The sequence below is a fragment of the Triturus cristatus genome, chromosome 8 (genome assembly GCF_964204655.1).
Source record: "Triturus cristatus chromosome 8, aTriCri1.1, whole genome shotgun sequence".
Classification (NCBI taxonomy): Eukaryota; Metazoa; Chordata; class Amphibia; order Caudata; family Salamandridae; genus Triturus; species Triturus cristatus.
Genome location: NC_140591.1, coordinates 1,056,712,611 through 1,056,735,203, shown reverse-complemented (window position 1 = coordinate 1,056,735,203; position 22,593 = coordinate 1,056,712,611). Strand labels below are relative to the sequence as shown.

At 49.8% G+C, this 22,593-nt stretch overlaps 1 protein-coding gene across 1 annotated transcript in view; it reads right to left on the bottom strand.

Moving 5' to 3' along the window:
* The window catches only part of LOC146805375 (interleukin-18 receptor accessory protein-like), a 227,737-nt gene that overhangs the window by 97,245 nt on the left and 107,899 nt on the right, over positions 1-22,593 (bottom strand). Inside the window, exon 6 of the mRNA XM_085620500.1 lies at positions 17,555-17,678. Coding sequence (XP_085476626.1) covers positions 17,555-17,678 — 124 coding nt within the window. The remainder of the gene's footprint in view (positions 1-17,554; positions 17,679-22,593) is intronic.

Below are 22,593 nucleotides of genomic sequence, written 5' to 3'. Positions count from 1 at the left end.
GCTGACAGAGGGAGGGAGAAAGGGAGATAGAGGGAGACGGACAGAGGGAGGAGGCTGACAGAGGGAGGGAGAAAGGGAGATAGAGGGAGACGGACAGAGGAAGGAGGCTGATAGAGGGAGGGAGAAAGGGAGATAGAGGGAGACGGACAGAGGGAGGAGGCTGATAGAGGGAGGGAGAAAGGGAGACGGACAGAGGGAGGAGGCTGACAGAGGAAGGGAGAAAGGGAGACGGACAGAGGGAGGAGGCTGACAGAGGGAGGGAGAAAGGGAGACAGAGGGAGACGCACAGAGGGAGGAGGCTGACAGAGGGAGGGAGAAAGGGAGATAGAGGGAGATGCACAGAGGGAGGAGGCTGACAGAGGGAGGGAGAAAGGGAGATAGAGGGAGGAGGCTGACAGAGGGAGGGAGAAAGGGAGATAGAGGGAGACGGACAGAGGGAGGAGGCTGACAGAGGGAGGGAGAAAGGGAGATGGACAGAGGGAGGAGGCTGACAGAGGGAGGGAGAAAGGGAGACGGACAGAGGGAGGAGGCTGACAGAGGGAGGGAGAAAGGGAGACAGAGGGAGACCAAATCACCCTTGGGTGGTGTGGCCATGTCCGCTCGTCAGCAGGTGGACTGTGTGCATGTAGACAAGGTTTTGCAGTGCGTGAACCCCCCTTCATTTTGAGGAACACTAGGCCATGTGTCAATCTGTGCACGAGTACATCCGTGCTGCAGGCCCAAACAGAACCTTACACGCAGTATACCCACCCACTGTGTTTGTCAGAACCCTGTCACAAATTGTTAAGTTACCCACCTGCATTCTCAAATAGCATGGAAAAAACAACATTTGGCGTACAGTGCAACCTGTAAGGCGGCTCTGCATGGCTTGCTACGCCCGCTCACTACACTGCTGACTGCGTTCCTAAAAGATGCATCAACTAAGATTGTGTCACACATAGGTAAAGTGTCGAAAGCTGTGGCCAAGGGACATACCCATGCACAAGTGCACTGTGAGAGGAATGCTTGCCAAATCCAACCACCCAGAGGAACTGTGCCAAATCAAAAATGAATGAAACATGGATGTCGCATGTAACACAATTAACACTGTCTCTCTCACACACAGGTCAACGTTGTCGATCTCCCCCCAACACTGGGGGGGGAAGACTCACAGGACCAGGCTCTGCGTGAAGAGGACCCCACCGGCAGCGACGACTCTCACCACTCCGTGGATGACCCAGACCAACCTGGCCCCTCTGGTGTCCAACAACCTGCAGCACCTGCGTCAGGAACAACTGTGCCAACCACCACCCCCATTCCTGCCACATCCCAGGAGACACCCAGGAGCCCTGCCCGCACACAACAACACAGCCAGTCTGTCCAGGAGGGACAAGGTTCTCCGGGCACCCAGGAGGAGGCAGGCGACACCGCAAATGCCATCCCTCAGGGGTCCCGGAGACCCGATGTGCCCACAACGGCAGGCCAGGCGCAAGTGGGCAGGGGTGGTGGGAGTGGAGGACGGCGAGGGCGCGAACCTGCCCAGTTGGCTCAGGACCCGGCTATGTCACACGTCAGAAACATCCTGGACGCATACCGGCGTGACTCCAGAGGCATCGACCAGGTAGTGGGGACCCTCAATGAGATGAAGACCCTGCAGGTCGAGCATCATGCCAGTCATCTACAACACCATGGACGGATGGAGGCAAGACTGGCAGAGCTCCTGGCGGTGCACAGGGACGTGAGCCAATCACTCCGTCAGATCGCCCAAAGCCTGGCAAACCCTTCCTGTGCCACCAGGCGTAGAGCAGCACCAGAAACAGGGAGGGAGGAGGAGGAGGATTCATCTGACGGAGCGTCCCTAGCATCGTCAAGGCCTGCTTCTGAGGGTCCCCGCAGGAACGTGGGTCGTCCACAAAAAAGACCGTGAGAGTCAGCGGAACATCACCATCTCCCAGGTCACCTGGCCCTCTGGCCCAACAGCAGCACAGCAGCAAAGGACATTCTCTGCCACATGGCCTGGCTGGTCACTGTCTGACCAATGTTGACAAAGACTGTGGCACAGACTCTGATGACTTTCAATGGCAAGGACACCAACTCCCCCTGTGAACTTTGGATTCTACACTCCCGCCAAGCACCTCTTGTCACGCCCCCAAACACGTACCCCAGCACTAATAAAATTCATCACAATCACAAGATGATGCCGTCATTTTGCATTATTCCACTACATGTGTGTGTTGTAAGGTCAAACCATGCCTGATTTCTGAAGTAACTCCAAACATCCATACCCTGGGGTCTGAGTCTGGCACAGGACACACATGGGTCACAATGTACCATCCAAGACAGACATGGAGCCCCATACTCACCCGTGATGGGCCCAACCAGCTGAGGGGGTGCCCGCACAGCTGTGCCTACAGACCTATTTAGAAGAGCAACAGTCATGCGCAGAGGTCAGGGATCATGTGGAGTGTCCTGGGGTGGGAGTCCCAGGTATGTGTAGACACGTGGCAGAACCATGTCCTGCATGCTTGAGTCAGGTGGATGTGGAGAATGGTGGGCCAGCCAAGGTTGGATGCATGGAGATGGCACAATTGGGTGTTGGATCACAGTGCCACAAGGTTGTGTTGTGCTTGTGGGCTGCATCCTGAGTGTGTGCGTGTATTGAGAAGGTCATCCTGCAGCTGGCAGTGATCCACTCCCCCCATCTCTGTTTGACATTGATGTGGCCTGGTCACCGGATGTAGTAGCAGAGCTGTGCAGATGCACCCTGGATGTGGACAAGTATCATGGGATTTCTAACGCACATGTCCGTAGAGTGCAGGCTTGGATTAGACACGGATGTCATAGTTGACCTGGGGGATGGTCTCCCTCTTGCCTTGAGGTGGATGGAACTGGGGATCTTGTGCATAATGCAGAGTGTGCTGCCGCATGAGGCACAGATGCTGCTGATCAGCATAGCACATGTCAGCAAGCAATCCATGATGAACACCAGCTCGTTTGCGTGGACACTGGGTGCGCTTGCTGCAGGGCCTGCAGCAGCATGCGCCATGTCAAGGAAACAATGCCACAAGTAGCACACAAAGACAAGGATCTCAGGAAGGAACTATGCAAAAGGTGTATGTCAAGGAAGGAATGTCTGGTTCAACATGGCACACACACACACAATGGATTCACATGCAGCACAGTGGCCGTCCTGGAGACTGACATGCCACAATACAGAATCTAATCCCTGACAAACAGCTTGCATCTTGCTACTCTACACATAGACCACCATTAACAGAGATGAGGCACCTTGGAGGCAGAGGGACACCTTTATTACTCATGTGTGTCGGAATGCTAATGCAACTCTGTCAACACATACACAGGTCATGTGGATGAACACGTGGGACCAACACTGGCACCCCCCTTACCACCACAGATGCTGGAAATCCATGGCACTGGCACACAAGTGACGGGTTACAGCTAAACACCCCCTGCTGCTCACGGAGAGGCTGCTATACACCATTGAGCCCCTAATGGGGAATTCACACACCATGTCAACCCGGTGCAACCCGTATGTTTCCGAGGGCAGTGTTACACACATTGATGGCTCCATCACAATCCACAATCCCATTACAGATGACTGTCACCAAGTCTGACCATCAATTCAGGTGAATTCTGCTCCATGTCATGTGCCCCATGGTGATTCTACATGTATGTAAAGTATCCAAACATGAACAGGAGCAGTGCACACACATTCAAAACAAATACCACTCCCAAAAAGCCGTGCTGCATCCCTTACCCGAAGGAGATTTTCGAACTTGTCCGTGCATGTAATGCTGATTCAGCACATGTTGCTGTGTTCATGAGGAATAGCAGGAGCACAACAATGCCACCAGCAGACAGCATGCACAAGTACCTGTGGATGGGAGACACACCAGAAGTCAGCCAAAAGAAGCACATCCGCATGCATGTGCATGTACTCGACACGTATTAGGTTGTCAACATTCTAGGTGACAATGATGACTCTGGAAAAACATTCTTCTATTGCACCATCACTCGAGTGACACATCCAAACACACCTCTGACTCACTTGGAAGACATGCAGATGGACACACACATTGCAACACTTTCCACACACAGCCCAATGCGTGCACACTCAGACACTGGAACTCACCACTAAGCAAAGAAGTCGCGTATGAGCCGACTCTGCATGTCCTCTACCGCCTCCTCCTCCTCCACATCACTTGCCTCGTGACCAAGCCCATCATCCTCCCCGGGTGGATGGTCCTGCTCATCTGGATCCAGGATGAGTGGCACAGCTTTCTCCACTGCCATGTTGTGCAGCATGCAGCACACGAGGAATATCTTGCAGACTTTCACCGGTGCATATGGGAGTGCGCCACCGGTCTTGTGGAGGCAACGGAATCGGCTCTTCAGGAGGCCAAACGTCCTCTCTATCACTCGCCTGGTCCGCCCATGGGCGTTGTTGTAGCAGTGATCAGCAGCCGTGCTGGGGTTGCGGAGAGGCGTGATCAGCCATGGCATGTTGGGATAGCCAGCGTCCCCTACATGGAAACATCATGGACAAGAGTGGGTCAGGAGAAGCAGTAAGACAGGAAGATGACGTTAAATACAGGACTGCCAGAGTATACCCACCAACAATTCATGCTCATTCGTTGCGCAGCTGCAGCATCATTTCAGGCACCCTGCTACGCCGCATGATGTACGCATCGTGTGCTGATCCTGGAAAACGAGCACAGACATGTGAAATCACCATGTTGGCAAGACACACCGCAAGGGCATTAATGGAGTGGTAATGCTTGCGGTTACGGAAGGCTTCCTCCTGTGCCTGTGGTGGTACCAAAGCCACATGTGTTCCATCTATGGACCCAATGACATGGGGCATCCCTCCCAGGGCATAGAACTCACACTTGACAGCTGTCAACTGCTCAGGAGTTGGGAATTTAATGAACTCATCCAGGTGCTCCAACATGGCCTCTAAAAAATCATGCAGAACACGGCTGAAAATGGTTTGGGACATGCCATCGACATGGGCAATGGTATGTTGAAAGGTACCCGTGGCCAAGAAATGTAAGGCTGCCATCACCTTCATCTTGGGTGTCAGTGCAGTAGGATACCTGTGTAGCGGTTGGAGGTGTGGTGCCAGCCGAGTCATCAGGTCCTCAATCAAGCATTGGGGGAAGCGGTAGCGGCGTATACAGTCATTTTCCCGCATGTCAGCCAAGTCCGGAATTGGTCGAAGGAGAGGCGGAGCCCTGCAGTGAATTAGAAGGGACAACGAAGAGTGAGTAGAGTACACCACCAATGTCAATGTACAGAGCACATGCTCAACAGGCAATACACATATGCTACATACAGAGTCAGGTCTGTGCAATATGCCCTGGACACGTATGCCAGGCATGTGACACTCCTACCAAGAGCCAGCTACAAACGTTGATTCTCAACCTCAATATGCCATGCCATGAAACTAGCTGTGGGCCAGTGTAAGTGAGCAGGCAGACGCATTACAGGAGTTACAGACATCTAAATATGTGCAGAAGAAGGATGTTCATTGTACAGACAGGTTGCGGAACACTAGAGGCACAGGTCACATGTCATAGAATATGGACAGACCACACACCTTGCCATGAAGGATTACATGTCAAGACTGATCACACATACATTGAGAGTATGCAGATATGTCCTTGTTTTGGAACTCCGTGTCGATGCATACATACACACCTAACGTTGGATTACACATGTGTGCTGGTGTGCGTAACAGTGTGCCATGCCCATCTACACACAGACACATGTTGGTTGCAGCAACTGCAGATGCATTTGACCAAACACTTACAGCAAACCTATGGGAACACATGACACACACATGACATAGCTACAGCGTGCAACGCGGGCATTCACTTGTCAGGGGTAACATTCCGTGTACCTGGCATCAGGGGACATTTGCGGGTGTCGGTGACTGTGTCATGCCAGTGACGCATGGCCCACCAAGTCAGTACTACATGCACACATGTCAAAGGAGTGAAGGGGATGTGTGGCACATAGGGCACTATCACACGTGACATGTGTACACAGCTCATCATACTGTAATTAGCTTCACACCTCAGGAGTATGGTGCCACATCACAGCCTGACCCACCTGTGCCCGACACATGTAGTACTGCACAGACAATGCCTTGATGTCCAGCCTTGGCCATGTATGACAGCTCAATTCATTCCTGTGCGCCGCCTGTCACCACTGTCAGGTGTGAATCCCACCGTACATCCGCTCTGAGGGCGTGTGTGGGGTCCCTATCACTATGGTGGTGCTGGAGAATGCGTACGCCATAGTGATACGGACCATACACACGCGTGTGTACGGTCCCTATCACTATGGGGGTGCTCGCGTACGTGTACGCCATAGTAGTCTGGACCGTACACACGCGTGTGTACGGTGCCTATCACTATGGGGGTGCTCACGTACGTGTACGCCATAGTAGTCCGGACCGTACACACGCGGTCCATATCACTATGGTGTACGCATACGCCAGCACCACCATAGTGATAGGGACCCTACACACGCGTGTACAGTCCCTATCACTATGGCGTACGCATATGCCATCACCACCATAGTGATAGGGACCCTACACCCGCATGTATGGTCCGTTGCAATGCATTTGGGGTGCCCTAGGGCTGTGGAACGCACCGTACCTGTGTTGTGACATAGGATTGACATAGGGGACACATGAGGGACAAGTATAGGGGCCTAAATGCATGCTGGTTGTCATGGAGACCGAGTTTCAGGTTTGAATTTTGCATCATGTGGCCAGCAGAAGTCGGTTGGAGACAATATACTTTGTTGCAATGTGGTTGTTGACATTTCATCATGCTCAATTTTAAAACCATGCAAAGCCTGTCACTGGGGTAGTTTTAAAATGATTGGAGGACACGTAGGATGCAAATGTGACTGAGCCAAGCAAGGAAGATATAAGGCAGCCAGGTCCCTTGAGAGAGCACTTGCCTGCACATCCTTTCATTCCACAACACTGCTGCTGCTTGTCATTCCTCTGGCACCATGTCCAGGTCTGTGGAGAGGGCACAGCCATTCACCATGGAGGAGAATATGGCGTTGGTGGATGTGATCCTCCCACAGTACACCATGCTGTATGGTCGACCAGGGGAGCAGGTGAGTGCAGACTCCACTAGCTTAAACTGTGCCCCTTTTTGTGACTGTGACTTCTGGCATTGTGTCCAGGTGTGACAGACAGGCAGGGTTCTTCATAGTGGTTCCCGGGGGGGGGGGAAGGGCTCATGTCTCCCATGCAGAGCATGCTGTAGTTCCTGTGTGCACAACGCACTAGCATGGTGCTTACTGTGATGATCACTGCATGGTGCATGCCGCGTTCGGACTGCCTAATCCTCCTGGAAATGTTGTTTCTACAGTCCTGATGTGAGTCTGTGCTCCCCCCAGGGTGACAGGTGCCAGGACCCACAGATGTGTGTCTGTTCAGTGTACCTGTGGTGAGAGTGTCCAAATGATGTGGTCGTCCCCTGGACATTGGTGTGTGTGTGTGAGTCCCCTGTCATGTGGGTGTGTGCATATGTGGAGTGTTGCACCCCAGCTGCATGTGGGATGGATACACCCTGCCCATCTGATGTGAGCAGGGAGCTGTGCTGGATGTCTGCCGTGCTGAGACAGCCCCACATCTGTGACACCCCCAGTCTAGTGGCACATGTGCAGAGTGAGGTTTGTAGCGGCAGTTGCCAATGCCAGGTGATTGTTCAGTGCCTGTGTGTGTCTGTGTACTCTGCTGAGGTAGCGTAAGTGGGCTGGGGCATGTGACTGCTTAGGGGTAATGTTCAGATTCCTGTTGTAGCTTGGGATGCACAGTGTGAGCCTGCATCATTTATTGTGTTGCACCCCTCATGCCACCTGTGTACTTTCAATGGCACCTACTGCATTTGCCCTTTCCCAGGAGGATGATGTCACTATGACAAAGGTGCAATGAGTTGGCTGCATACTATGGCCAGTTCTAACATGCATGATTTGTAATATGTGTGTCTCTGTATGATTGATAAGGTGGATTGATGTATTGTCACTTTTGCATCCTCACAGGTAGGCGTCTGTGCCAAGGGGGAGATCTGGAAGCAAGCCGTCAGTGCCGTGAGGAGGACGGATGGTCGGAAGCGGCGCCTAGCCCAGGTGAGGAAACGCTGGCAGGACATCCGGTGCTGGACGCGCAGGATCGCACGGGTCCTGCTGGGGGACTCACCTGGGAGCCACAAGAACCGTGGGCGCCGGCGTCTGACCCACACCCAGAAGCGTGTGCTGGCGGTGGTCTTCCCTGACTTTGATAGGCACCTAGCGGAGAAGCAGCAGCAGGAAGGGGGTAGGAACATGTGTGTGACCAGCTTTTGGAAGTGCGCAGTTGCATGGATACACTGCCAGGGTTTAAATGTGCAGTGCATATCCTGTTCCCCAAAGTAAAGCGGTGCTGTTCTTCCTCCCTTCCCCTCCTTGCCATGTGTTCCCTGGTCTGTGTGTAGTCACTCTTGCACAAAGTCATCTAGGTTGGCAGTTACTCCAAGTGCCCAATGCTTGCAGCATCATGTGTGGGGGTGGTGTTTAACAGGTTTTTGCACTTTGCACGTTGCCTGTGTCCTGGCCAGTTCTGTCATTGTGGCGTCCATGTTGGTTGGCACTGATGCTGAGTCCCGACATGGGAGTGTGTGTTTCATGAGTACTGCCTTACTGCCTGCATGTCGAATGTTGTGCCCTCTGACATGATGTGCTTGAGTGTGAGATATACATAGTGCAAGGATGGTGGCTTGTGTTCCAGTCATATCCATCCAGGGCCATGGAGTAGTGTGGCCACTACAGTCCCCTGGGGCACCTTTTCCTAGGTATCATGTGTTTCATCAGACAATGCGGACATTCTCTGTGTCTTCAGCATAGTTTGGGCCCTGTGGCATAGTACCCTGGCCTCATTTGTATTCACGTATACTGTGCTACATGTGTCCACTGTACAGGGTGACCTAATTTAGCTGGTGCATACTCACAGGGGCCAGTGCCTGTGTGTCTTGGTACAACTATCTGATGATGGTTGTTTGTCAGTGATATATGTGGACAGGCGCACCAGGGGTAGTTTGTGTGTAATCAGGATTAATTGCAGGCCATGTGTTTTCATCCCAGACTAAGAGGTGTAAGTGCTTCCTCTGTCTCAATCACATTGTCTCAGGTGGGGGGGTTGGTGCGGGCAAGGCCTACATGTCCAAACCTGAAGTCTCCTTGCTCGGTCTGGCCAGTGTGTGATGTTTGTGTGGCCAAACACTCAAGGTGCAGTGCCCCAGTCATGTTGGCCATGGTTTTCAGTATTACCTTTGCAGTATGTCCCAAGAGTTGATAGACATGGTTCCTGCTCATCCCTTTCTTGGCTACGCTGTGTGTCGCTGATGCTGTGCTAGATTGTCCCCAGAGCCTGGCTCCTCTGTACAATTTGATATCAAGTTATTTGCTATTGTGTCATGCTCTCCATATTTTAACAGTGGCATGGTGGGTCAACAAACTGTGTGTTGCAGGGACTACAAATGTACCTTGTATTGTAGATGTTACTCTTGTTGCTTTTCAGGCTATGCACTGTGACCTATGTAGAGTTGACTCATGTGACATCGGTATACAGGTGTCTGATTTCTCCTGTCTCTTCACCTTGCCCACAGCATCGTCAGGGGACTAGGAGGGAGACACTGGCACGGACCGTGAGGAGCGAGCGAGCACCAGTGCCAGCAGGGCTGAGTTGGCTGGCACATCGAGTGGCACGGAGGCCGACGGGAGTGCAGCGGAGGACCTGTCCAGTCAAACCACCACCGACTATGACGCAGACGGGTCCGAGGCTGAGCACTCCGAGGGGGCGGAGGCTGCTCCCACAGCTGACACCAGCACTCCATCACTACCCGCCCCCTCCATTCCGATCACAAGCCTCCCACTTGCTCGTGTCCCTTCCCGCCGTGCTAGGTCACCACGTGTCTCCTTCTTGCCAGGCACCGCACCCCCTGCCCCTGTCTCCACTGCTGCCACCAATGCCGAGTCTGTGGAAATCCTGCGGCAGTTGCAGGTTGGTCAGACTGCGATGCTTAATGTCCTCCGTGGCCACAGCCGAGTGCTCAACCAGATGGAGGCATACATGGAGGGCATTTCAGCTGCGCAGTCTGACCAACGCAACTTGCTGAGGTCCATAGACTCGACACTGACTGCAGCAGTGGGTCTCCTGCAGCGCTACGTCCCCCCCCTACCCCTGAACCATCCACACTTCCCACTCCCATGCCTGTCCAAAGCACACCCAGATGTCCCCATGCACGCACACCACCAGACACAGGCACCACACCACCAGGGAAGGCAAAGCGCACACCTCCTGGCACGCACACACGGGGTGAAGTAGGCACACCCACTGGGTCGGGGGGGAAACGGAAGACACGCAGCCAGAGTGGGAGTCCACAATTCTCACGACCACCACCCTCCAAATCCACTCCCCTCAGCTCTCCTGGCCAGGATTCCACCAAAGACTCCTTCATGGCCGCTCTGTCCCTGAGCCCCAAAGTGGCACCACCCCGCAAGCGGTCAAAGGAGTCCCCGGTCAGGGTGGTTGAGTCCCCCCCCTGTCCACACCCTCCCCTGGTAGTGCTGCGACCCATCCCTGCGACTCCCCCGTTCCTTGGAGCCTGTGGTTCCTTTGGGTGCAGGGGAGACTTTTGGCGACCTGGCAGTAGTGTGCAGCGCCGAACTCGAATCCATCTTTGGCGCTGCCCCACCCCCTGTGTTGGAGTCGTCCGTCCCTGCACCCACAACACCTACCCTTGCCCCTCCTGTCCCTGTGGTGCCTGGTCCTTTCCCCCCACATGATGCCCCCCCCTGTGGATGACAAGGTAGTCTGAACTGTGCAGGCAAGCTAGGGGACACGCATCCCAATGTGTCCCCCACCTGGATTGGAACTATGGACTGCCCTATGGGCCTTGTGCATATGGAACGCTTCATACAATTTATTTTAGAACATTGCTGAATAAAGCGATTTTATTTTCCTTGGCACACTACTGCTTTTCTGGCATTGCTGTTGGTGGTGCTGCTCCATGATTTGGGGTGGCGATAATGTGTTAGGTGTCTGGGATATGTTGTAGTGTGCTGTTCGTGGGGTGGACCCTGTTATCTGTGTGCCATCACACGGTATTTGCTATCAAACTTTGCTCATTTAAGCTGTTACTGCATGGTGACATTGTCCCAAGGTGTGTACCTTCCTCTGTGGACCCTGACATCTTCCCTGCAGGGTGTTGTGAAGACATTTGTGCAGTGCTGTGTCTACATTTGCTGGGTGTGTGACGGACCCCTTCAACTTTGGCCATGCATGCTGGCCAAGGTCTCCACCTGCATCATTTGTGTCATCCTTGGGGGTCACTGTACTTGTGACTGGAGTATATTGACAGGACTTCATGTGTACATGTTCCCTTTTCCGCACTATGCATGTGTGTACTCCCAGCCTCGCACACATGTGTTTCGTGTTCTGCTGGGTCTTTGAGCACCTGACTGATAATTGTGGCCATTGTATCTGTGTGTACTCAACCCCTTTCTTTCCATGGGCACAGCTGGGGGGACTCTGCACCCACCCCTCCTGTGTCTGGGCACTGCTGGGAGGACTCTGCACACAGCCCTCCTGTGTCTGGGCACTGCTGGGAGGACTCTGCACACACCCCTCCCATGTCTGGGCACTGCTGGGAGGACTCTGCACACACCCCTCCTATGTCTGGGCACTGCTGGGAGTGATAGGCACACACCCCTCCTATGTCTGGGCACTGCTGGGAGGACTCTGCACACACCCCTCCTGTGTCTGGGCACTGCTGGGAGGACTCTGCACACACCCCTCCTGTGTCTGGGCACTGCTGGGAGGACTCTGCACACACCCCTCCTGTGTCTGGGCACTGCTGGGAGGACTCTGCACACACCCCTCCTATGTCTGGGCACTGCTGGGAGTGATAGGCACACACCCCTCCTATGTCTGGGCACTGCTGGGAGGACTCTGCACGCACCCCTCCTGTGTCTGGGCACTGCTGGGAGGACTCTGCACACACCCCTCCTGTGTCTGGGCACTGCTGGGAGGACTCTGCACACACCCCTCCTGTGTCTGGGCACTGCTGGGAGGACTCTGCACACACCCCTCCTGTGTCTGGGCACTGCTGGGAGGACTCTGCACACACCCCTCCTATGTCTGGGCACTGCTGGGAGTGATAGGCACACACCCCTCCTATGTCTGGGCACTGCTGGGAGTGATAGGCACACACCGCTCCTGTGTCTGGGCACAGGCTGGGAGTGATGGGCACACAACCCTCCTATGTCTGGGCACTGCTGGGAGTGATAGGCACACACCCCTCCTGTGTCTGGGCACTGCTGGGAGTGATGGGCACACAACCCTCCTATGTCTGGGCACTGCTGGGAGTGATAGGCACACACCCCTCCTGTGTCTGGGTACTGCTGGGAGTGATAGGCACACACCCCTCCTATGTCTGGGCACTGCTGGGAGGACTCTGCACACACCCCTCCTGTGTCTGGGCACTGCTGGGAGGACTCTGCACACACCCCTCTTATGTCTGGGCATGTACGGTCAGGACATACACGGGTGTGGGTACGCTCCATTCATACACAGGTGTGGGTGCGCTCCATTCTTACACGGGTGTGGGTACGCTCTGTACATACACTGGTGGGGTGTGGGTACGCTCCATTCATACACGGGTGTGGGTGCGCTCCATACATACGCTGGTGGGGTGTGGGTACGCTCCATTCATACACGGGTGTGGGTATGCTCCGCACATACACTGGTGGGGTGTGGGTACACTCCATTCATACACGGGTGTGGGTACGCTCCGTACATACACTGGTGGGGTGTGGGTACGCTCCATTCATACACGGGTGTGGGTACGCTCCGTACATACACTGGTGGGGTGTGGGTACGCTCCATTCATACACGGGTGTGGGTGCACTCCATTCATACACGGGTGTGGGTACGCTCCATTCATACACGGGTGTGGGTGCACTCCATTCATACACGGGTGGGGGTACGCTCCATTCATACAAGGGTGTGGGTGCACTCCATTCATACACAGGTGTGGGTACGCTCCATACATACACTGGTGGGGTGTGGGTACGCTCTATTCATACACGGGTGGGGGTACGCTCCGTACATTCCCGTACCCACGATTTGCAGGCCTGGGTACGTACCGTACCCAGGCCTTAAGAGCATGGGTACGAGTCGTACCACGCCCACCACTACGTCACCCCAACAATGGCGTGTGCGACCATTTTGTTGTAACTATTTAGTGGCTCTCTGAGCCGGGGAGTCGACGGACTCAGGTTATGCACCTGCGTTGCTACAAGAGGTACTAGACCTGATAATGATTTTAGCAGCTTACATTGCAACCCTACACTCTTTCCTACTCCCTGCTGACGAGAGGCAACTACCTCGAAACACGTGTCCAGGGATGGCTAACGCTATTCACACTTGCACTCACGACACGAGCATAGGTGTATCCGCCGACGCTAACTACAGGGACCACAGTTCTTTGGGGTAACACGCAGGTAGGTCAGCAGTGTGCGACCATTTTGTTGTAACTATTTAGTGGCTCTCTGAGCTGGGGAGTCAACGGACTCAGGTTACGCACCTGCGTTGCTACGAGAGGTACTAGACCTGATAATGATTTTAGCAGCTTACATTGCAACCCTACACTTTTTCCTACTCCCTGCTGACGAGAGGCAAATACCTCGAAACACGTGTCCAGGGATGGCTAACGCTATTCACACTTGCACTCACGACACGAGCATAGGTGTATCCGCCGACGCTAACTACAGGGACCACAGTTCTTTGGGGTAACACGCAGGTAGGTCAGCAGTGTGCGACCATTTTGTTGTAACTATTTAGTGGCTCTCTGAGCCGGGGAGTCGACGGACTCAGGTTACGCACCTGCGTTGCTACGAGAGGTACTAGACCTGATAATGATTTTAGCAGCTTACATTGCAACCCTACACTCTTTCCTACTCCCTGCTGACGAGAGGCAACTACCTCGAAACACGTGTCCAGGGATGGCTAACGCTATTCACACTTGCACTCACGACACGAGCATAGGTGTATCCGCCGACGCTAACTACAGGGACCACAGTTCTTTGGGGTTACACGCAGGTAGGTCAGCAGTGTGCGACCATTTTGTTGTAACTATTTAGTGGCTCTCTGAGCCGGGGAGTCGACGGACTCAGGTTACGCACCTGCGTTGCTACGAGAGGTACTAGACCTGATAATGATTTTAGCAGCTTACATTGCAACCCTACACTCTTTCCTACTCCCTGCTGACGAGAGGCAACTACCTCGAAACACGTGTCCAGGGATGGCTAACGCTATTCACACTTGCACTCACGACACGAGCATAGGTGTATCCGCCGACGCTAACTACAGGGACCACAGTTCTTTGGGGTAACACGCAGGTAGGTCAGCAGTGTGCGACCATTTTGTTGTAACACGTTCTAATGGCCTGGGTACGGGCCGTACCAGCATTGTTGGGGTGATGTGGGGGTACGCGTGGTACGACCCGTACCAACGCTCTGAGGGCCTGGGTACGGTGCAGACCCCCAATGAGGTGCCGTAGGGGTACGCACCATACCCAGCCCTTCAGAGCGTGGGTACGGGTCGTACCACGCGTACCCCTACATCACCCCAACAATGCTGGTACGGCCTGTCCCCAGGCCTTTAGTACGTGGGTATGGGCCGTACCGCCATTGTTGGGGTGACGTAGTTGTGGGCGTGGTACGGCCCGTACCCACGCTCTTAAGGCCTGGGTACGGTACGTACCGGTATTGTTGTGTTGCCGGTTCGCGTCCACATCCACTTCCGTTGTGGCGGACGCTTGCGTTGCTGGACACGCCCCCACCCCCTTGAGGTGACCAGGTCCTGCAGGTCAGGTATGTCCAGGGCATGTGTAATTTGTGACATGTGTGGGGGTTATGTGTCCTGCCCCTGCCCCCCCCTTTGCCCCTGGGTGTTATTCTGACCTTCTGCGGCGTCTGCGTCGGTGCCTGTAGAGCAGGTGGACTGCTATGAGGGCTGGGATGACACGTAGGTTCGGGTCCATGGCTGTCCGTCGCGTACAGGTGCTCCTTGTGCGCGTCGTCCTGATTTCCCGGCAGTTTTTGGCAGCCGGAAAATATAATCCGTGCGGGGTGACATCGGTGCGGATCGTACTTCCTGGTTCGTGAACCGCAGCCTGAATGCGTCCCGACGTCACGTCGGAGCATTTCCGGATCACATTCGTATGTATATTTTCGTCGGTCGATGATTTTTACGATTCGTACGGAAATGATGTTTCCGTGGGAATCGTACTTCCATGTTTGTAATGTTTATTTCCCGGGTACGAGTCGGACGGAGAAAACGCTCCGACCGACGGTTCGTACCCGGTTTCTCCAGGATCCGAATCGGCACCTTTATGTTTACAAAATGTAAAAATATTTTAAAATGTTTAATTTTTTTAAAATTACTTCCCACCCTTATTCCCTAAAACTTTTAAATTCTTTTTACATTTTTTTAAATTTTAATCCAAAATATTTAACTTGCTCCTCACCCTTAGCCACTATAAACCCAACATCCTGCTGCCAAAACTTAATTAAAAAAAATACAAAAATGTTAACATAATTTTTTTATATAAAATATGTGAAAACTAATACTAAATAATGATAAAAATACCAACATTAAACAACAACAAAAAATCGATATTATTTACAACTATATTTTTAACATCGAAATTTGCAAAATCAATATTTCTGCACTAGATTAAAAGCGATATTTTTAACAACGAAAAAACTTACCTCGATATTTTCCACCATAGATATTCTTGACTCGATATTAAGGGAATTCGATATTTCTACGTTGATATTCTGTCTCTGCATCCTTTTTGATCCCCCGAATGGCTAAAAATCTTCTGACGGTCAAAGTAAAATGAAATCATGAAAGTCATCTTTTCATATTTCTAAGTGACCTCGAGTCAAGTCATGTATATTCTTTATTGGATGGAATACAAATTTTGCTTGTTTCTGCTCTCATTATGAATGGGGAACATTGATGCATGTACGTTGGGCTGTACCAGTTGTACAGTTGGACTGTTATGCTTTCTTAGGCATCTCATATGGTAACGCTCAACACAATATATAAATATCCATTGGAAGAAACACCAATAAACCTTAGCCAACCCATTCTGATGTTCTTGCCATTCCTAGCTTTTCACCAACATGCCACAATAAGGGCCTAATTAGGAGTCAGGTTGGAAATTCAAATAACTGCACAGGAATCAGACTCATGAGTTGTGTAATAAATAGTGGACCCTCACTGTTTCCCCCTAAATTACTTGGGCAAAAGCTGAAAAGAGACGGGAAAACCACTAAAAATGCAAAACATTTGAAATTTGGTATAACAATTATCGCATATCATGTTATGCCTCATTCTTACGATAGAATCTGATAATTGCAGATTTTCCTCCATCTCTATCTTCCCTTGGGGTTGTGGTAGTTATGTCTAAGTTAAATATCCTTCCTGTTGAGGAACCTTTATTAATAGTTGTTGAACTATCTACAACCAAATCCACCCATGCACACCAATAAGATACTACTGCATTTGAAACTATTTTAATATGACCTGCTAAAGTGTGTTTTCCTGGCTTATGCTAACTAGCCCTTAGCTAGTCCTTGACGTCATCTTATTCAAAATGGATTTCACATTCAATGTTTGTTATTTATGCTGCCCGTAGATCAGCAAGTCATGTTTGTTTATTTCTGAATTACACTGTTATTGAAAAAGATTCTCTAGCATATGCCTACTAATATAACATTTCCTGAAAGATCTTCTGCTTGCACAAATTTTTGCATTTATTCACAATGAATCACTTTTGCTTTTGTAACTAGTTTTTGCTGACACCTCTGGATGAAATTAGGTCAGAGGGGGCTCAAGCAATATTCATTTAATGGGTTAGTGCTTGGACGGTAGGGTTGTGTTATATCTTTAAAGGTTTATTATGATTTGCTGTTCTTTCCATGATGTTCTATGAGAATGTTTCCTGCATAAACCCTTGGATCTGGTGGGGAGCCAAAGAACTTTCCAATGGTATCTGGGATGCTGTCCAATTTCTTACTGACTTTGCTGCCCATTTGAGTCTTAGTCTATTTTTGATTTTGCCTATTAATCTGCATTGTCCTACTATTGCAAGCCTTCACTGCGATGTTATTTGCATTTAACTGAGACTTGCTACATCAGCACTTTATTATCTCTCTATTGTACCTACTGAAATTTGGTAATAAATCTTCATACATTTACTAATTCTACTCTAGAATTCACTCATTGAGTCAGCACTTGCTAATTTGACAGTATTTTTTATATGCTGGCTTTGTACCTTATCGTGGTGCACACTGCCTCATGAAATTGAACACCCAACCCATGGGCGTGCTTTTGAGGTGTAAGATGTTAGGGGTACAGCACACCCACAGTGTTTTTCACATCTAATTATCACGGATAAAAGGAGATTCTACTTACGTTTTGTTTTCCTGCTGAAGTCGATCACCAGTTAAGCTTAGATTACCCCGTAGCCATGTCGCAAAAGCAGCTGGATTCCATTCAAAACCAAAAAGAACATTACATTTTAGTTCAAAAGGTTTTCCTGCAGGAATGAAAGAAAGTAAGGTTAGGCATGGAACCTTGACACTAATTTCACTACGCATAGTAATTATCTTTCTACATTAAGGGCCCATTTCCGATCTCGCAGGGAAAGCCCTACAGCCACTTCACGCCTGCAGAGATTTCCGATCGTCTCGTGCACCGAGGCTCCGAGCGTCTGAGTATGATGCAAGTATGCGGTAATGAACTCGGGTCGCTCGGAGCCCCATTGAAGTTAATGGGAGCCTGTTGTACAGAGTGTACATAGGATCTCATTGACGGAGAAGGCACATCTCGGAAAAGGGCGCTCCCTGTCATGGGAATATGTCGGTGCCCCACGCGCCCCGTACCCACTGGCCGAGTCATAGGCCCCGGTTGAAGGGAAGTCTGCCACAGACCCCCGAAGTCCATTTCGCTGAGCTTTTTCAAAGTCGCAGGCTCCGACTCGCTCCGGATGCTCGAAACGCGCATTGCAAACGCTCGGTTGGATATTGCATGCATCGGCTATTTTGGAGTCTCTCGGAAGGCATCGCTGATGGGTACGAGTCCGTTGTAGTGCGAGGCTTAAAACGCATCATACTTGCTCGCTCGTACGGTGGGACGAATCGTTCGGAATTTGCACGCGCATTTCGGATTCGCTCCTGACGGATGCCACTAGGAGCCCTTTCGAGCGAGATCGGAATCGGCCCCTAAATCGGAAACACTGTGGAAACAAAGCATCTCCATAACCATTAAAGTGTGGGCCTGCTGTCTCTTTTAGTATTATTATGCAGTACCTCTCCGAAGACCTTTAGATGTCACAACGCATTTGTGCAGTGCTTCTTTAAATGCATTTTTGTATCTATATTTATTGACATTTAACAACCTATATTAACATATTCATCCCTCTGTCTACCAGTTAGGAACCCCACATTCTTGATTTAATCCAGCCAACATTTAACCTATATTTGTTTTGTATTACACATTTTTATCAATTCGCCTTACTTTCTTTCCTTTCATGTCCCCATGTTGTAGTCCAATTTTGCATTTAATATTCCTCATCATGTTGTTCACTATGCTCATCTTCATCTTCTCCCTGCTGCGTCAATTCCACTAACGTTGTTTCCCACACCAGTACTGCACCATCCTCTTCTGTTTGGTATTTTATTCTTTTCCACACCACACACTCTTCAAACACCCATTTAATCATCTATGTCTCCATTTCTTCCAAGCCCTGATACTCAGGGCCTAATTAGGATGTGAGTCCGCCTGCCAAACTAACAGAGATGGGGACCACCCGATATAGTGTCGGGGAAAGCACAGGTCAAATTACAATGCGCCCTCCAGTGTGGTGGTCACATTGTAGATGTTTTCCAGTGTGCCGGGTGCTGCTAGCTACATAACCTACCACAATGAAAAATAATGCCCATTGTGCATATCTCTGCACTACGTGGCAGGCACCACGCTGTGCCTGCCACATGGTGCAGGGAAATGTAGGGCACAAAGGAAGTTGCTCCGCTCAAGAGGGTCCCACAACGGGCCCCCAAAGTCCATCCCGACAGCCTTTTCATGGCAGTTGAACCCCCATGGAAAGGCGGGCGGGGATGGACATGCTAATTTGACCGGCGGTGCCCAACAGGCACTGCGGCTATTCTGGGCAATGCGGATGCTCCAACAGGCGGTTGGGAAATGACCGCCTGTCGGAACCGTGGCGACTGACGGTGGCGTGCCTTCTGCCATCATAATCAGGACCTCAGTTCTGTACGTCTATTCCATCGGACTACATTTCTCTTTTTGCCCTGCTCCAAGCTTAGCTCTACCACTTTTGACATTGCTACTGCAAGTTTGCTACTCTGGACCAATCTCAGCAGTCACAATTGTACAGCTGGTTGCATTGTTATTGCCATTAACATTTTCAACGTATCAACCCTTGCCAAAAACCGGTCCATCCCAGGGCACTCCCTCCACATGTGTATGTATGTACCCGTTCTCGCCTGGCACCTGAGGCAGGCATCGGCGTGATCCGTTTTTTATCGTTTGCAGCAGTTGGGGAGTCAAATATACTCTGTGTATGCACTTATAATTGACCAATTCCAACCTGGCATTTTGAGTGACTGTTTTTTAAAGCTCTTAGTATCTTATTCTATCCCTAAACACTAATTCAATTTCCTGTATCCGCACCCCAACACACTTTTAGGTTTCCCAGTCTCATCAGCTTTTGGTAGAACTGCGCTATAAATCCTAAATATCAGCTGTCAGTCTCCTCCCATTCCTAAAAGTGTTTGATTAAGGTTGTGCATCTCTGGTTTATGGAGGATATTAGGCCATTTCTCACAAAATGCTGCAGCTTTCCAATGTGAGAAAGATCTTAATCCCCTTATATATTACAAAAGGCAGTAAAGCTCATCATCCCATCTTCAAGCTCGCTGCAAGTTCAACATGGGATTGTTCTGGAAAGTGTTTATCATATTGCAACATGACTGATCCTCTAAAGTGAGTCCCATTAAACCTTTGCCTGCATTCATTTTCATCTATATGACTCCCAGCAAAGCTACAGGGCTTCAGCAAACAATTGTGAAAAGCCGTTTGGCATGTAAAACCATCCATCATATTCTCTCATGAAAAATGCTACAAAAAATGTTACAAATGATGGATTTATGATTTTAAATAGCAAATAAATAGATCTCATATTTTAGCTGTTGAACTGTTGAACTTGGCCACCCCCAGATTTTTTCCTTCAGTCCTCCTATTTATACTGAATTAGTTTTGCTGGCTTTAAGACTATGTGCACTTTACCACAGCTAGCCGATGCTAAAGGGCTTTTCCTCCCCAAAACATGGCAACATTGGCTTAGACCTGATTGGCATATTTAATTCACTTATAAGTCCCTAGTAAAGTGGTATGCCATATACTAAGGGCCTGTAAATTAAATGGTATTAGTGGGCTTATAGCACTTAATGTAACTCCCACTTAAGTAGTACCTTACAACATGGCACAGGCCTGCCATTGCAGTTGGCATGCAGTTTTAAACTGCAAATGAGACTTGGCAATAAAACCCCCTTGCCAAGCCTTAAACTCCCCTTTTATTGAATATACATCACTTCTAAGGTAGGCCATATGGTAGGGCGTATTGTAATTAAAAGGTTAGATATGCACTTTTAAGTTTTATATGTCCTAGTAATGAAATAGTCCTAAATTGTTTCCCACTACTTTGAGACCTAACTCTCCCACAGGATAAAATTGGGTTCCCTTATTATATTTAATAGTGCAATTTTTTTATTAGGAACATGTAAGCATTTGGTTAAATTGCAATTAAAAAAATTCTCTTTCGTTTTTAAGTCAACTTTTAAGTTACAATTTTTGAAAAATGCCACTTTCAGAAAGTTGGCATTTTCTGTCCTAACTATTAGGTGACTGCAGCCTATTTCTGGGTCACATTACCGGGTGTAGCTGACAGCTGGACCTTATTTATTCCTCCCAGATAGCCATAAAATAGAGTGATTAGGTGTGTTTGGGTGGGCCATCAATTGGCAGGATAGGAGCACGGAGCTGGGCACACCCCCAGTTGCAACTCAATAGGCTGTGCTTTGTATTCACACAAAGGACTTGTGACCCTTGCATTGCACATGCAGCCAGCTTACAGCAGGGGCAGGAGAAGCAAAACACTTCAAGCACTTCAAAGGGAATTCTCTAGAAACTTCTCCTAATTCAAAGGAGGCACCAGGTTTAAAAATAGGACCCTCAGACCCACTCTTCTGTTCACTTTCTGGACATGCAGAAGGACTCTTAGAGGACTGTCAACTTCTGTGGCCTACTGTGTACGTCAAAAGACTGTGTTGCTGTACCTGGAAGGCCCTGCTTCACTGCCTGAAGCCTGCCTTGAACCCTCAAAGGCCTGCCCTGCTGTTTGCACCCTGTTCTACTGCTAAGCCCAGGACTACCAGAGTGACTCCAAGGGCTAGTCGAGTGGACTCCTGATCAGAGCCTCAGGGGCAGAATGAGCTCCAATCATCTTGGATCCTTACCTGGACCCATCCTGTGTGAGTCCTAATCCTCTTTTTTTATTTTTTTTATTTTGTATAGCAGCAGATAAATAGTTAGCCGAGCATTACAGATCAGACAAATGATAAAAATTAAGAAGAAACAGACCTGAGCATCACTTTAACAGCGTTGACATGGGTAAACAGATTAGACTTTTAGCATTGAATCCAATTATAAATAGGGGCCCAAATTTTTAAACCAAAAGCTTTCTTTTTCTTCCCCTTTAGACAATACACAGCTTTCTCTAGCTGATAAATGTTTAACAATTTAGATTGCCACTGAGAAAATGAAGGAGGATCAGCATCAAGCCAATGGGAGGTTATACAATATCTAAAAATAGACATAGATATAAATAAAAAACCTTCTTCAGCACCTGTCTTCAGCCTATCAGGATTTTATTGGATACCAAGTATTACGAGTTCGGCAGAAAGTATTACTGGTGGGTTCATAATGTTATTTAAAAACTTTTGAATTTCAGAAATAAACTGGGTTAGATTAGGACAAAGAAAAAACATGTGAATAGAATTTGCACCAAGAAATCCACATCGGCTGCATTTTGTCACCTCTATTGGCTTCCCACTTCAATAATTTAGCAGGGGTATAGTATAGGTTGAATATGCTCATAAAGAATTGGCTTTTTAAAGATCCATTACACAAGACTTGATCGGACAATGCCAATGCATCAGATACATTAATACTCTCTATACCCAAATCCCTTTGCAATTTTATGTTAAATAGTTCAAGATTGTCTTCTAGTCGGTTTATCATTGTCTGATAGATCACCCCGATTCTATTTTGTTTCCAGCAGCATTCCAATACATCAATTTTCTTAATTTTATTAGTGTTCAATACATTTTTTGTATTTAGAAAACTGCGTACTTGCAGATATTTAAGAAAAT